This window comes from Bombus flavifrons, chromosome 1 (genome assembly GCF_040668555.2).
Source record: "Bombus flavifrons isolate JBK064 chromosome 1, iyBomFlav1_principal, whole genome shotgun sequence".
NCBI lineage: Eukaryota > Metazoa > Arthropoda > Insecta > Hymenoptera > Apidae > Bombus > Bombus flavifrons.
In genome coordinates, this window is record NC_138442.1 from 8,030,562 (window position 1) to 8,045,763 (window position 15,202).

The following is a 15,202-nucleotide window of genomic DNA, read 5'->3' on the forward strand; positions in this document are numbered from 1 at the left end:
TAATTCATACAAAAATATTATACTCTATAAAAAGATAAACGTTGCAGTAAATACAGTAAATATAGAACGATATTTATTAGATTTAATTTTGGAAATTGATATCTGCTGATGTTGATATAATATATGTCGGAGATGAAAGAACATCGGAGCCTTCCCTTTGGAACTTCAGGAAAATTCCTTAACACCGTAATCTAGATTCTATCATAGGCGTCATTAAACAATTGTCGTCATTCAATCTGATTGTATTGTTCGAGATTTGTGATAATGAGCTTGTGCTCGAGGCGACAGCCAGTCGCCGAACGTAGCCGCGATCACGGGATGAACGCTTTGTCTAACAAAGGTATGGAGTAATTCTATAGCTCTCCTTAAAAGAAATATTTGTGACGGCACGCGACAGTAAACATTCCAACGGTTTCTGTCCTGTGGCTCGCCACACGCAGACCCTATTCTTCGAGTAAGATGATTGCCAGATGTCGATGCGTCTCCGCAGTACATATTCAGCTAGCCTGAGGGCCCGTTATAAATCTTAAGATTTAGTTGACTAAAGTCCTTCAAACAGATAAAGTCTTTGTCCCAACTACGGGAAGATAGGGGAGATCTATTTTTTCAACGAACGGCGTCTCCCACTAGCAACTTTCCCTCGAGGGCGACTAGCATCTTTTCTAACCACCGATATGGAGATTGACCAATTAGCAGCAACGCCAATTTCCCTCACCTTCTAAACGAAGGCTATCCTCGACGAATCCAAGGATCTCGTGTCCTTAAATACACCCCATCATAGTTTTCCTCTGTGGCATCATCGGGACGGAAATTCATTCTTCCTTGCGATCTCATCGACGAAAAGAGTAACCCCTTACTATCAGTGAATATTACGCGTCCGACTTAGATTTTACTTGTCCAATTCTATAATAATCGTATTTGCACTAATCAATGTCTTCCCTATTGCATAACGACAATGTGTAATCCAAACGAAGATTCGTTTCACGCCCCTAACCCTAATTCTAATGTAAACCCGACATATATATGTCGGGTCTTGCTCATAATAAGGGCTGGGGGTAGGTAATGATTCTTCGCTGGAGCTATCCATCTTCTTACACCACTGAAGTGACTTTTATTGACACAAACAAAGATGTTACAAAATTGACGCAAACTCACAACGGTCACGCACTCGCGACAGTAGTGACAATGGTCTCAGGTTCGATAACGAATCCGCGGCCAACGGGATGATAGATGTACTTGCTCACGAAATCTAAGTCGGACTCTTTGTTAATAAAACGTGCGATATCCACTGATCGTAAGGCGTTACTCTTTTCGTCGACGAGATCGTGAGAAGGAATGACTTTCCGTCCCGACGATGTCACAGAGGAAAACTATAACGGGGTGTGTCTAAGAATACGAGATCATCGGATTCGTCGGAGATAGCCTTCGTTCAGAAGGTAAGGGAAATTGACGTTGCTGCTAATTGGTCAATCTCCATATCGGTAGAAAAAGATGCTAGCCGCCCTCGAGGGAAAGTTGCTAGTGGGAGATGTCGTTCGTCGAAAAATAGATCTCCCCTATCTTCCCGTAGTTGGGACAAAGACTGTTTGTCTGTTTGAAGGACTTTAGGTAACTAGATCTTAGTGTTTATAACGGCCCTCGGGCTAGCTGATCACGTACTGTGGAGACGCGTCGGCATCTGGTAACCATTATACCCGAAGAACAGGATCTGCGTGTGGCGAGCCACGGGACAGAAACCGTTGGAATGTTTACTGTCGCGTGCCGCTACAAATATTTCTTTTAAGGAGAGCTATAGAATTACTCCATACCTTTGTTAGACGGAGGGTTCATCCCGTTGACCGCGGTTACGTTCGGCGACTGATTGTCGCCTTGAGCCCAAGCTCATTGTCACGAGTCTCACACAAATACAATTGGGCAGAATGACGGCAAATTGTTTAATTACAATTTTTATGGGTTTTCCCGAAGTTTCAGAGGGGAGGCCCCGGTGTCCTCTCATCTCCGACATATATATATATATATATATCGTATAAATGGCTACTTGCACTCGTTACGATACCCTTTGTCCTCATACAGTTTTACACAACTGTCAGGATCATTACGTCATTTCATATCGCAATAACAAATTATACAATTTAAGTTAAACAATATAATAACTATATGTCCTAAATGGGAAAATGATGTATTCTGTGTATTAAGTGACAATCTAGCGAAAATTTAATTATTTTTAAGCAATTTTACTCTGTAACTTCTTTTTGTATATATTACTTATTAACTTTTTTTTCGAAATGGACAATATAGTCTGTTTTAGCTGTTTAATGTTTTACTTTTTACACATGTCTATCGAATAAAAGATATGTATAGTTACCAAATTAAAAACGGGATATTGATGCTTATCCCAAGTTGCTTTTATAGGCAAATTAGTTTAAACTAAACTAAAAATAACAGTAAACAGATGTAAAAAGATTACATTCTCCTTACATAGTTTGAAAGAGTATATTATCAGGAAGATTTTCATCTAATACGGTACATTTGAAAACAGGTACGATACAGATTCACCGTTATGAGTCCGCCTTACAGCCTCAGCGAACATCATTGATACATCGATACACTAAAATATACCAATACAAGAATCAAGTATACAAATATATAAATATGTTAAATATATATTATAATTATTCATCTACCTGTATCTTTGGGCAATCCTGCATATGGCCATCTTGAGGAATGGTATTTGTTACTACCACAGCTTCAAAACATGCATTGTTAATTCTACTAATTGCTGGGCCACTGAAAATTCCATGTGTTAAAATGGCATATACTTTTGTTGCTCCAGCTTCTAAAAGCTTTTCTGCTGCATGACAAATAGTGCCACAAGTGTCGGCCATGTCGTCTACTAGAATAGCAACTCTGTCTTTTACATCTCCAACTAATACCATACTAGCAACTTCATTCGCCTTTTTCCTTTCTTTATGTATAAGAGCAAATTCAACATTTAGTCGATCAGCAATAGATGTTACCCTGTTGAGATAATTTTCCTATAATATATTTGCTTTAGATTAATGCTAATTTTAAATTTTACCTTTTAGCACCACCAGCATCTGGAGAAACAATGATGCTGTTTCGCCATTCTATAATGTTTTCTTTAATCCATTTCAAAACAGCTGGTTCAGCAAATAAGTTGTCAACTGGAATGTCAAAAAATCCTTGTATTTGACTAGCATGCAAATCCATTGTAATAATGTGATCAGCTCCTGCTACTGACAACATATTTGCTACTAACTTTGCTGAAATAGGCGCACGACTCTGAAAAAAGAAGATAAAATCTAATTTTAATCTTATGAAATTGTATGAATCTCTGAAGTCCATTTGCAACTGGAAATATCCTGCAATTTGAAAATATTGCCATTAAAATTTTCAAGACCTTTTAGAAAGCATTTTATAAGGTCAATAAATGAAGGAGTATATAATTCAAAATATATTTTTATAAAAGATATGTTATACAATAGAAGATTCTTTCTTTGGAGGGGACAAAATATGAATACAATGGCTATGTATTGAGATATTCGTTAAAAATATATTGTATGTGTGTACATACAGATAAAAACGAAAACAATATGTTGCAAATGCATCCCAGTTAGATTCAACAGGAAAATGTAAGTAAAGCAAAATTCAAACTTATAAATTACAATACAGAACACAGTGCATTCTGATACCTTAATTTTTCATGAAAACACTTAAGGACATTTGGGAAAATAAAATAAAGTTATAGAACTCTGCAGTTATGACCAAAATATATAATAAATATATTGATGTACCACTGATATTATAATAACAGTGAAATTCTTTAAACACAAATGCATTGTGTTCAGAAAGGTAATAGTGATAAAATTATCTTAATAAACTTATCTGTAGTAAATATGTTTCAAAGAAGCTAATTGATGTTAATATTTTAAAAATAATATCTGTTTGCAAATCATTTTATTGGCATAACATTCTATTGCCTAAATAACACAATCACAATTTTATCTTGTCAAAGCACTATTTCATTAAGAAGATAGGCATTTCATGATTATTAGTATACTTGGACAACAACATATTTAGCAACATAATAATTAGTACCCATATAACATACAAGTGTGTATCCCATTATGTGTATGTAGATTATTAAAAATGTATGTAGAATGCTATTATATTAATATTTTGCCCTCTCATACAGGTATCAATATGCTATGACCAAATAGTTCATTCATTCATTCATTCATGGGGATACCATTGTGCTATATAGCAATAAATATAAGTTTTGTTAGTCCTACAAAGAAAATTTTGTAAAAAACTAAGAATGATATAACAACTCAAATTGTTCATCGAGTTATAATTACAAACGTTACACTCGACAAACGTTACAATCTTATTGTTCTTATACTCACTGTAGAGAGGTCGGGCACAAAATCCTGAAAATACCCAACTATTCAGAAATTTATGTAAAAGTAAAATGAATTTTTGACAAGAATTATTTTAATAATAATATTTCTTCCTCATTACAATCTATTGTATTTGGAGATTACTTATCAAAGACTACATTTTGATAACAATAATAATTGTGTTATTTTAATTAAATCTTCATTAAACCAATATGCCTCCATTGTGCTTATTTCTTTTTAAAATGTTGTGGCGACTTGTTATTAACATCTTAAAAAGGATACCAGTAAATTTATTAAAATAAATTGCATTCAGTAGACAATGATGGTAAATATTATAGTATGAATGCACGGAAGGCCCCCCTCGATGAATTGTGATATTAATTTTGCAATATTCATGTGGGTTATCTAACTTCTGATAACCTTCTGATAATTACTAAACACACAGCTTCAGTTACAATATATTTGTTGTTTACAGCTTTGTTAATTACTCATTGCAAAATTATATGAAATTTTGTTTCATTAATATGTGCTACTTTGTAAAATGTAATGTTACAATATATATAAATATATTTAATATAATATATATATATATTAAAATACTTGTATTTCTGAGAAATTAATTCATGCAAGAAGAATATGAGAGTTAAGTATTTGCATTAAACAATGCATATATCATTATTCCCTAGTATTTCATATCTTCAAGCAACCCCATAAAATGTATAAGATGAATGATTAATACTTTTTAACATTATATATAATCCTTGATTTGTTGCATGCATACTATGTTATATATTTATATATGGAAAGAAATTTGCTAAACAGTGGACATACATATAGTTCCAGTGCATTGTTTCTTTAAATATGAAATTTTGCATGTATATTTACATGCAATGAATATCTAAATAAAATATTTAAAGTGTTTAGATAATATATCTAAAACTTTAAATCATTCTCTTGTAGAATATGTCAAAATTAAATATTAGTATTAATTCATGTTAGTTATGATTTTGCAGAAATAAGTATAATATAGTAAATAATGTAATCCTGCTAAACAAGACTACTATTTGGTATGACTCAATGATGTAAGCCAAAATATTATAAATATGTATATTTTGTATGATGATGAAAACTCATGTTTTGCGTTCCAAAAGTGATATTACTCCACTGGCCTGTTGCAAAGCTATTAAAAGTGAATAGAGCAAAAAAAGACCGCTACAAGTTACCCTGAATTTCCACTCGTTTGACTTCATGATAATTTGTTTCTTAGAATTTCTGTTGTCACGTCCATCACCACCCTGTGAAGATATCATATAAAAAAAAATTAACTTTTTCTTTAGCAAGCCATATTTTCCTTATTATGGGGGTCAAACTTTTCACTACTCATAACTACAGAAGATATAAAATAGACAATTTTGATTAAAACCACAACTTATTAGATAAATTATTTGAAATATGTATATAATGTTATTATTATGTCAGAAGTGTTTAAGAGAAATAAGCACATAATAAATAATTATTTGAATAAAAATATATATACATGGTTAAATTAGGAATGTAACTATTATATCATTTTATAAAAATTATAAGCATAGCATTTTTCTCCCTACAGGAGTATCCACTTTATTTGCATGTGCAAAGCAATGTAATCATATTAATTGATAACATAAATCAACAAGATGACTATTATGTACCTAAAGTACTAGATTCACTAAAACATAGTTCCTAGAAGTTATTTTGTTATATAAGTGTTTTATATTTACACCTTTTTTATATGATTCATTTAAGGTAATAATTAATTGATTTTACTAATTTCTTTATATATAAGTATGCATTAATATGCAAATAGATACTTATAGATAAATCTACAGTTGGATAGTCAATAACGACAAGGCAAACAAGTATCACAATACAGTGTAAATTAAATTTACCATCATACATTATACATCATATGTAATCTAAACAAACAAAATGTTTTGGTATAAGATTTCCACAAATATGTTTGTAAAATATAAACAGTGCATACATTTATCTTATAAGATATACCACATAATAATAATAAAATTATAAGGTAATATAAGTAATTTAAATGAATTAAACTTTATTGATTATTTCAAAGTATTATCAGTTTTTTGTATTTTACTAAATTTCTATGCATAATACTATAATAGGTAAAAAAATAAAACACATTATCTTATCAATGTGTCCTACCTTATCCTTCTTATCTTGTCTTGCATACGGGAAACAAGGAATTACAGCAGTTACTCGAGATGCAGAAGCAATTTTACATGCATTGATCATAATCAATAATTCCATTAAGTTGTCATTTACTTCTCCACTTCCACTTTGTACAATGTATACATCTTCTCCACGAACAGATTCTCCTATTTCCACGCTAATAAGAGCATGAACAAAACAAATATAATTAATATCATATTAGTGAAACATATTATATATAAACACATATAAATATAAATTTGTGCTATATATTAGCCGACTTACATACAAATTTAGAGATATTGTTGTTTACTTTTTATTCTTAATATACCAACAAATCAAAGTTACAATTGTTCTCTAACATATGCAAGCACAAAAGTAAAATCTATATAGTTTACTTATTTTAGTCTACATATTTGATTTCTTTCATTCTTAAAATTATTCCAATTAAAAAATTGTATACTTTATGATAAAAACCAAATATGTATAAGTACTAACATAGCAAAAAAATGTATTTATCATATGTTTACACACAAGTTAAAATACTCTATAGAATTATGTACTGTATTATGTATGTAAAAGTATACATTAATGTCAGAAATCGTTAGAATGTGTATTAATAATTGTACTAGTTTACCTTCAAGTTAAACATCGCGGCTCGGTAGTATACTAGAAAACCGGCCTTGCGCGACAGGGTTGTTTGTACTCTGGTAGGGTTGATGAATTAACGGGTACATATATGGAAATGGCAATACAAGGGTGATAAAAATATTCTGCGCTTTATGGAACGATATACCAGAAAGGAGGAATTTCAATAAGATTTGAAATGACACGTGGTCGGGACTTGAGTTTAATCTAATGACAATAACGTGGTTAAAGAAGTGAATGCAACCATTACCATGTTTCGAGGTTACTAAATTTCTTCGTGACAACTTTTCCAATGTCAATACCGAGTCTGTCAACGATACGTTGAGCCAAATCTGGATGCGATGTGCCACTGAAGACTTTGATGTTTGGCATTCTGCTCTGTAAAAGTCGCCCGCGAGAATTTTCTAAGTTTGCGCGTAACAAACTCTTAGCACGCACTGGCTGGGACACAGGCATCACTAAAACAGAAACCACAAAGAGACTATCCAATCAGAGAACGCTTTTAAAACCGGATGTGATGTTTAATATTATACTCCGCCCATCGAGTGTTGGACATAACCGCGCAAATGCATTTCTTATCGTATATTTTTTTCCATTAAAAAAATAATAGACTAAGAAATGTCAACAAGATTATGTTACTGCTTGATGAAAATTATGACATTTTTATAAATGTTATTCATGACGTATGTTATTATTGCAGTAATTTAATCATACATTTAAAGGGCATGATAATAACTAATTTCATAATGTAATAATACTTAAAATTACACATTTTACAAATAATTTAAAGATTTCAACTATATTTTTTGCTTAGTTTTATATCATGTGTAATTCGAAGTAAATGAAGAATTAGTTTAGTTCGTTGGCAAATTTTAATTTATCTCATATACTAATTTATAATCTCGATAATTAAAATTGTTATTTTTTTTACAGCATATTTCTTTTGGTGTAAATATGAAAACATGTGAGACACTTTTTTATGTTTTTATAGAAAATAAAAATAAGTTACAAATAATTGAATTATTATTAAAATTTACATTTTTCCATAATTTATAAATTGGCGCCATAACGAGCAACGACGTGAACGTAGACAAAATTCAAAAGGGTGAACACGAGCGAGTGACAGTCAACTTTTCTCATCAATGTGGCGCCGGCAGTGATTAAATGATAAATTGGATGTATCCGTGAGCGGAGATTTTAGTATAGAACACGAGTTAGAACGTTCGTTTTTCTAAGTAGAGAGAGAGAGTAAACCCAAATACTAATACCTTAAAGGTTTTATGCACGTTGACGCATTCAGCGAACTTCGTTAATCTATTCGAATGACGATGACAGTGTACTGACTGTCTCACCGATTCGGAAGCTATGGCGAACATCGCGGCATTGAGAATCCAACGCGAATTTAAAGAGGTTATAAGAAGCGAGGAGGTGAGTGAATAATAGCTTCCTATAATTTTAAAAAGTATCGTTTGTTTTTTACTCCAGATATAATTATTAGAATTGCTAAACAACATCGTACAGTTATGTTATACTATCTCAAAGAAATTTCATGTGTGGCGTGACAAAAATGTGCCGCAATTCATTGGTTGATAAAATCACCGCGAACAAAGCGTAGGCACCTGTTGTATGGTATTCTTGACTGTCATCAGCATTTAAACTCATCGAAATTTACCAATAAAACGTTACTGTTTTGTTGCGTTCAAAAATATTTCTACCATATATTTTTGCTTGAGAAAAAAAAATTATGAATAAATTTTCTATACTTTTTAGATATTTTAATGAACTAATGTGTAACTCCAATTATGCAAAATAATGCATATTTTTTTGTGTTTAAATATAAGTTTAATGATTGACACATGCTCTCATCTATGAAATCTTTTGTTTAAATACGTACCATTTCCCTTAAATTTCTGTGAGCACTGACATATTCGTTTGCGCTTGTGTTGTTCTGAGTGATCCATTCTATGTGCCCAAGAATATTTGTTTTCATTTATCACTTCCACATGTTTATAGAGAGGCAGATTACACCAGAATGTCTCAATCTTTATGTTGTAACAATATGGTAAATTATCACTATAAAATATTACATCAATTCAGTATCAGATGATAATGTCAATAGGTCATTTGGTTATATCTTGCGTACAGTTTTAGAAGAATTATTTTACATGTGTTACTGCAATACCATCTTCTGTAGAATATTGTTTTTTGATAAAAACTAATATGTTTTGTAATTTGTATAAAAAGTTACATAACTGATTAAGTATTAATATACATTAGACAATCGCAGTATAATAACCCACAATGACTTTTGTGTTTTTATTATTCATTTGTTTATAGATCTAAAAAATGTAAGATTAATTTTGTTTCATGCAAATTGTAGCCATATTCACTCATGTAAGTATGTATCTTGTATAAAAGGTTTAATGGTAATATAAACTGATAATGAAAATATCAGTGCTTTTTAGTAATCTGTTTAAATTTTGTTATAGGTTGCAAAATGTGCAATCAAAGTTGAATTGGTAAATGACAGTTTTACTGAACTAAAAGGTGAGATAGCGGGCCCACCAGATACACCATATGAGGGAGGTAATTTTGTGCTCGAGATTAAAGTTCCCGAGACATATCCCTTCAATCCTCCTAAAGTAAGCACTTTGTAAGTCAATATGATTAATATATGTTAAAGTAATAATTTTGTATTATTTAATGTTAAGACAGGCTAATATAACCTAAAACATGACAAAGCATTTTCTGAGTTCTTTGTTTTATCATATATTTCAATTTTATATTTAAAGTTTCTTTTCTACAAATACTCTGCAATAATAAGTAAAAAAATTGATTTATATATATTTCTTTGGATTTAGTTATTATATTTCAGTAAGCATATAATTTTTTTATAGGTACGATTCATAACAAAAATATGGCACCCTAATATATCTTCCGTAACAGGTGCTATATGTTTAGATATATTGAAAGACCAGTGGTATGTAATTCTGTTAAATAAGATAAAAAACAATGATTTTAATATTGCTTGAAATATATTTTATATTTCTTATACTGATTTTTAGGGCTGCTGCTATGACTTTACGTACAGTACTGCTATCATTACAAGCTTTACTATCTGCAGCAGAACCAGATGATCCACAAGACGCAGTAGTGGCTAGGCAATATAAAGAGCATCCAGAAATGTTTCGTCAAACTGCCAAACATTGGACATATGTATATGCAGGTGGTAAGTGCATATTGTAGAGAATTAATTGTAACATGTAATTGCAATTTTTCTGTAAACACTAAAATTATTTACAGGACCAGCAAAGATGCCTGATTTAGATGATAAAATAAGACGACTAACAGATATGGGTATTGAGGAACATAATGCAAGAGTTGCTTTATCTTCATACAATTGGGATTTGGAACGTGCCACTGAGCAGCTCTTCAGTTAGTGATAACTGTATAGTTAATCTGTCATATAAAAGCACTGCTCATTTTGTCATTACAAAACTTCTGTAACACCATGCCCAATTACTGATACCATAGCAGTTTCATAATCAAATTCAGCACCTGTAACGACAATATTTCAATGGCAAAAAATTCACAGGAAATTCATTTCAATAACCTTAAACAATACTCATTTATTTAACGTGTAAAATAGGCATGAAGAAACAGTAATTAATAAAATCTATTAAGTCCAACTTAATAGCACACTTAAAAAAAACTGTATGAAAAGTATGTCATTCTTCATCTTACGTTTATTAAAAGTTTAAAAATGTTATTTAAGCCATAATGCATTTATCATTTTTTTCTTTTTAACAAAAACATAGTTTTATATGTTAAACATTTATTAAATCTCTTTGTACAAATTATTGTATATTTCTAAATTTCTTATTGGGCGTTCCTTGCTCTTTATGTCATTGTATTTGGTGATATATTTTTTGCTTTTCAATGAAAAAATGTTTGCATGAAATAGTACTTAGTAAACTTTTTGTTTTGTTTTTATAAATAAATGTCTACTCTGTATGCTTTATTATATTAAAATGAAAACCACGATTAGTTTATACTTTTATTATTAGATTTTAGTAGATTTCTTTAAGCCACAAAGAGGTTTATCTATTTAGATCTGATTGTACATTATTGAAATAGACACCAACCTGTTAGCGTTAAAAGGGATTTGTAAAAAAAATGATAAACATAAATGCTATACTGTTGATATTTAAATTCTGTACATTTTTGGTGAAGGGTTATGTTTCAGTGATTCATAATTTACTATTACTATCATTTATAAATATTTTTTTACGTATGCATAGTTTTCTGTACTCGAAGCTGGAGATGTACATTCCACATTAAGAATTGCATTTATTACATCATTAAGAATAATGGTACAAAGCAAATTTGAATTTAAATAAAGTTGATAATAAAAAGCTATCAGAAATTATGGCATCGATACTTCCATATAACATTGACACTTCCAGCTTATGAAATTTCAAAAACCATTTTAGATTAAAAATATTTAATGAAATTTATAGTTATATTGTTTGTGAAGAATTGCAGGTTAAATAATTTAAGACACTAATTATTCTTAAATCTCTAATAAGATAGCAGCCTATGTAGAATATATTTGAAACTTGTTCAAAAGAACTATTTGTATAGCATTATATGTGTTATCCTCTACAAGTTACATAGATTTTTCTTATTATATTTAAACAATATTGTATTCCTGGCATAGGAATTTTAAATTTTCTTTCACATTTTCTAGTAATTTATGCAGAGGCTGTGTTAGAGGTGTACTAATAGATTATACTATTTGGTTTGTTTGATTTATAATCACAGATATAAAAAATTAATTACACATGAGATATTTTATGAAAATGATTGGTTACAGCAGCTATATAGATTCTAAATGTAATTTAATACTTCAAAAATATCAATAAATAACATTTTTCACTAAAAATAATAGGGATACTTGTACAAAAATTTCCTTATTTCAATATCTTGATTATCTATTGAGTTCAATAAATTTTTATATTATTATTAGTTATATTATCTAATAGTATATAAATATATAATTATCTCTAATATTATTATCCTGTTTTGAAATAGTGTGCAGGACAACTACTGAAACAGTTATTAGATTGGTAGAAAAATATTTATATAACAAATATTCATTGTATATATGCACAGCAATAAACATGTGTATCTTTAAATGGGAAATGGTAACATAAAAATTTCCTTTTAGTATTTTTTGGTAATTCAAGTTGTGTATACGGAAATTTTTGCATTGTCGTTAATAAGAAAATTTATGCTTCATATTTACGAGTTTAGATTTTGTATCATTACTTTTTTTTGACAACACATAATTTTATATAAAATAATGTTGTTTAAATTTAATGTAAAAACAAATACGATATTATTAGTTATATCATGTATCTATTACATTATAAATGTATGATGTGTATGGAAAAAATATGAGATATTTTTATTTACTTCCATAGTAATGATAGTTATCCATGATTATAAATTCTAACTTTTTTTGAAGAGAGTGTTGCTAAATATAAATTATTACTAACGTCAACTGCACACATATCCACTACAGGATCAGAAACAGGAAGACTATTTACTTGTTTTCCAGTAGATACACTCCATAATGATATACTGGTACTAGATTCTTGATATGCAGCAACTAATGTATCATTTTCAATATTTAAGTAACATGGTCGAGACAATAACTGTTGAGAATTACCAGCATGGAACGTATGTACTACATTACAAATTGTTGATTCCTCACTGTCTTTTTCTATAGTACATACTATGTGTCGTGCATGAGGCTGTCTAACGTTTGGTCGGGAAGATATTAAAGTATGATTATTCTTTTGATCATAACACACAGATATAAACGGACCTTCAAGGAATATTTGTTTAGGTAAATATTTTGAGTCTTTCTGCTCATAAGCATAGCATGTACTCAAATGGCATGCTATGAATCCACCCCGACTAATACCGCTACCTGGATTAGAAGGCACTGTTGCTAGAGAAACTACTGGTGATCTGTCGCCTGCATTGTCTAAAGTTTCAACAGCACCAGAAGTTTGTCTAATATCAAATTGTGTTATAGATCCATTTTGTGCACCCGCAAAAAATACATTTGAATTATTGCCTGACCAACAGCAGCTCCACAATGGAGATCCTGTTTGATAAGTATGCAAAATAATGTGATTTTGAATATCCATTAATTTTGCACATTTATCAAAACCAACACTAAGCAGCAATGACTGTTGAGTTGTATTAAATGTAATGTCTCTTATAACTTGATTATGTAAAAGAATAAATTGACGTGGTTGAAATTTATCCGAGTCAATTTTTTTAATACCATAACCCGAAAATAACATATTAGTTGACTTCTGAGATACAACTAGGAATCCAAACCATGGGTTGTAGTCTAATACACGGCAACCGCCGTCCTTACATATCTCTATAGATCGATCTAAATGGAACTTTTTAATCATATGTTTAGAAATCTTCTGGCAAGAATGAACATTTATTTCTGATTGCTGACTTTCTAGTTCAGAGATCCTATTCCTCATACTAGCAATTTGCTGTTCAAATAACTTTTGTCTTAAAGTATATTTTGAAAGTTCCATTTCTATACGATTTTTTTCAGAACTAACATTATTTAATTGTTCTTTTAATTTATCCAATTCGCTGGTATCTATAGACGTTAACTTTTTGGCATACAACATTCTGATATCTTTTACAGCAGCTCTCCTATTACATTGTGGACAACGACGGTTGCCACTAGTGCAAGAAGTTTGTAACCATCTTAAAATGCAACTATATCCAAACAAATGTCCACATCGTAAACAACACAAACGATGATCCCCAGAACTAGTCCATAAATCCATGCATATTGGACAAGACTGGTCAGAATCAACATCAGATTCATTTAAAGTTGTTTCTTTTGCCTTTTTTGCTTTTGTTTCATTTTCATCATTGTCTTCTAAAATATTACATGCAATATTATTTTCTAAATAATGTGATATTTATATATTTAATATAACATACATGAAATTTAAAATGAACTTACTTGTATCTTCTGTTTGAACTTGGATTTCTAAGTCGTCAGCATTATCATTATCAGATTCTTCAGAATGACCTTCTACTACATATTCCATTTGTGCTTCTCCTCCTTCTGCTGTAATATTTTATCAAAATTAGAATGAATAATTGTACTTTTGTATATACAAATACATATATATATATATATATATATATATATATATATATATATATAAATCCCTTTATTCTTTAATTTATAACATAAAAAGTGACTAATAAGGTTTATATTCTTTATAGCATAGAAAATAAAAAAATATTTTAATTATTTTTATGTTCAATCATACATGTACATGATTTTACTTGATACAACTTATCCTGTTAAGCGTTGTTTATTTGACATGCTGTTAATACTTACCGTAATCCATAACCTCCATTTTATAAAAATCAAAAGCAATCTAGCTATAGGTAAGTATTAGAAGTGCTTATTTTACTATAAGTGACTAGAATTTTTTAAAAATAAGAATGTATATATATTTTTCGCAAGAAACATAATAAATCAAATATGGCAATAAGTTTGTTTGTATACAACAGAAATTTCGTGACCTTTCGTGAATGAATATATTACCATAAGGATCAAATATACTAAACGATTCTAAAATCGTATTACTTACAATGTCAAGCATAAATGCTTCTTTTCTAATAATTAATTTCTTAATCTAACATTATTGCTTCGTAAACGTTTTCACCTAATCGTGAAAGATGTCACCCCAATTTTGGTAAGACCGTGTAATGTACTGTTTTTATATCAATAAAATCATGTTATTTACAAATGTTATTTACATCTATCTCAGGAGTAATCACTATTCAATTCC

At 30.1% G+C, this 15,202-nt stretch overlaps 3 protein-coding genes across 8 annotated transcripts; 1 reads left to right on the forward strand and 2 right to left on the reverse strand.

Moving 5' to 3' along the window:
• Positions 1-1,747: 1,747 nt before the first annotated feature.
• Positions 1,748-9,404, reverse strand: Prps (phosphoribosyl pyrophosphate synthetase). Of its 4 annotated transcripts, XM_069122601.1 has the most exons (8): positions 9,178-9,404; positions 7,534-7,741; positions 6,630-6,813; positions 5,645-5,716; positions 4,428-4,451; positions 3,080-3,303; positions 2,685-3,018; positions 1,748-2,608 (listed from the first exon to the last, which is right to left on the reverse strand). In XM_069122601.1, exons 1-8 carry the CDS (start codon positions 9,242-9,244, stop codon positions 2,516-2,518), a joined length of 1,206 nt encoding a protein of 401 aa, XP_068978702.1. In that variant the 5' UTR covers positions 9,245-9,404; the 3' UTR covers positions 1,748-2,515. The 4 variants fall into 4 exon arrangements, with proteins under 4 accessions (XP_068978702.1, XP_068978721.1, XP_068978711.1 ...); XM_069122620.1 differs by lacking the exon at positions 5,645-5,716 and having other exon boundaries at positions 9,178-9,403; XM_069122610.1 differs by lacking the exon at positions 4,428-4,451 and having other exon boundaries at positions 9,178-9,399.
• Ubc4 (ubiquitin conjugating enzyme 4) lies at positions 8,358-13,622 on the forward strand. Of its 2 annotated transcripts, none has more exons than XM_069122640.1 (5): positions 8,358-8,711; positions 9,773-9,925; positions 10,181-10,263; positions 10,349-10,512; positions 10,587-13,622. In XM_069122640.1, the coding sequence occupies exons 1-5, from the start codon at positions 8,649-8,651 to the stop codon at positions 10,721-10,723; spliced, it is 600 nt and encodes a 199-aa protein (XP_068978741.1). In that variant the 5' UTR covers positions 8,358-8,648; the 3' UTR covers positions 10,724-13,622. The 2 variants fall into 2 exon arrangements, with proteins under 2 accessions (XP_068978741.1, XP_068978749.1); XM_069122648.1 differs by lacking the exon at positions 8,358-8,711 and adding an exon at positions 9,471-9,677.
• Rfwd3 (ring finger and WD repeat domain 3) lies at positions 11,332-15,149 on the reverse strand. Of its 2 annotated transcripts, none has more exons than XM_069122589.1 (3): positions 14,998-15,149; positions 14,359-14,463; positions 11,332-14,271 (listed from the first exon to the last, which is right to left on the reverse strand). In XM_069122589.1, exons 1-3 carry the CDS (start codon positions 15,011-15,013, stop codon positions 12,779-12,781), a joined length of 1,614 nt encoding a protein of 537 aa, XP_068978690.1. In that variant the 5' UTR covers positions 15,014-15,149; the 3' UTR covers positions 11,332-12,778. The 2 variants fall into 2 exon arrangements, with proteins under 2 accessions (XP_068978690.1, XP_068978684.1); XM_069122583.1 differs by lacking the exon at positions 14,998-15,149 and adding an exon at positions 14,746-14,963 and having other exon boundaries at positions 14,359-14,466.
• Between the last annotated feature and the right edge of the window lie 53 nt (positions 15,150-15,202).

What these genes read in the sequence shown, in the direction of transcription:
- Ubc4 (XM_069122640.1), top strand. Translation starts at nt 8,649, where the DNA reads ATGGCGAACATCGCGGCATTGAGAATCCAACGCGAATTTAAAGAGGTT. An exon ending in AGGTTATAAGAAGCGAGGAG is followed by an intron (nt 8,712 to 9,772) that starts GTGAGTGAATAA and finishes ATTTTGTTATAG; the next exon opens with GTTGCAAAATGTGCAATCAA. An exon ending in GATATATTGAAAGACCAGTG is followed by an intron (nt 10,264 to 10,348) that starts GTATGTAATTCT and finishes ACTGATTTTTAG; the next exon opens with GGCTGCTGCTATGACTTTAC.
- Prps (XM_069122601.1), bottom strand. Translation starts at nt 9,244, where the DNA reads ATGGATCACTCAGAACAACACAAGCGCAAACGAATATGTCAGTGCTCA. An exon ending in GACAAGATAAGAAGGATAAG is followed by an intron (nt 5,717 to 6,629) that starts GTAGGACACATT and finishes ATATCTTCACAG; the next exon opens with GGTGGTGATGGACGTGACAA. An exon ending in CAAACGAGTGGAAATTCAGG is followed by an intron (nt 4,452 to 5,644) that starts GTAACTTGTAGC and finishes GGGTATTTTCAG; the next exon opens with GATTTTGTGCCCGACCTCTC.
- Rfwd3 (XM_069122583.1), bottom strand. An exon ending in AGTTCAAACAGAAGATACAA is followed by an intron (nt 14,272 to 14,358) that starts GTAAGTTCATTT and finishes GTAATATTTTAG; the next exon opens with AAGACAATGATGAAAATGAA.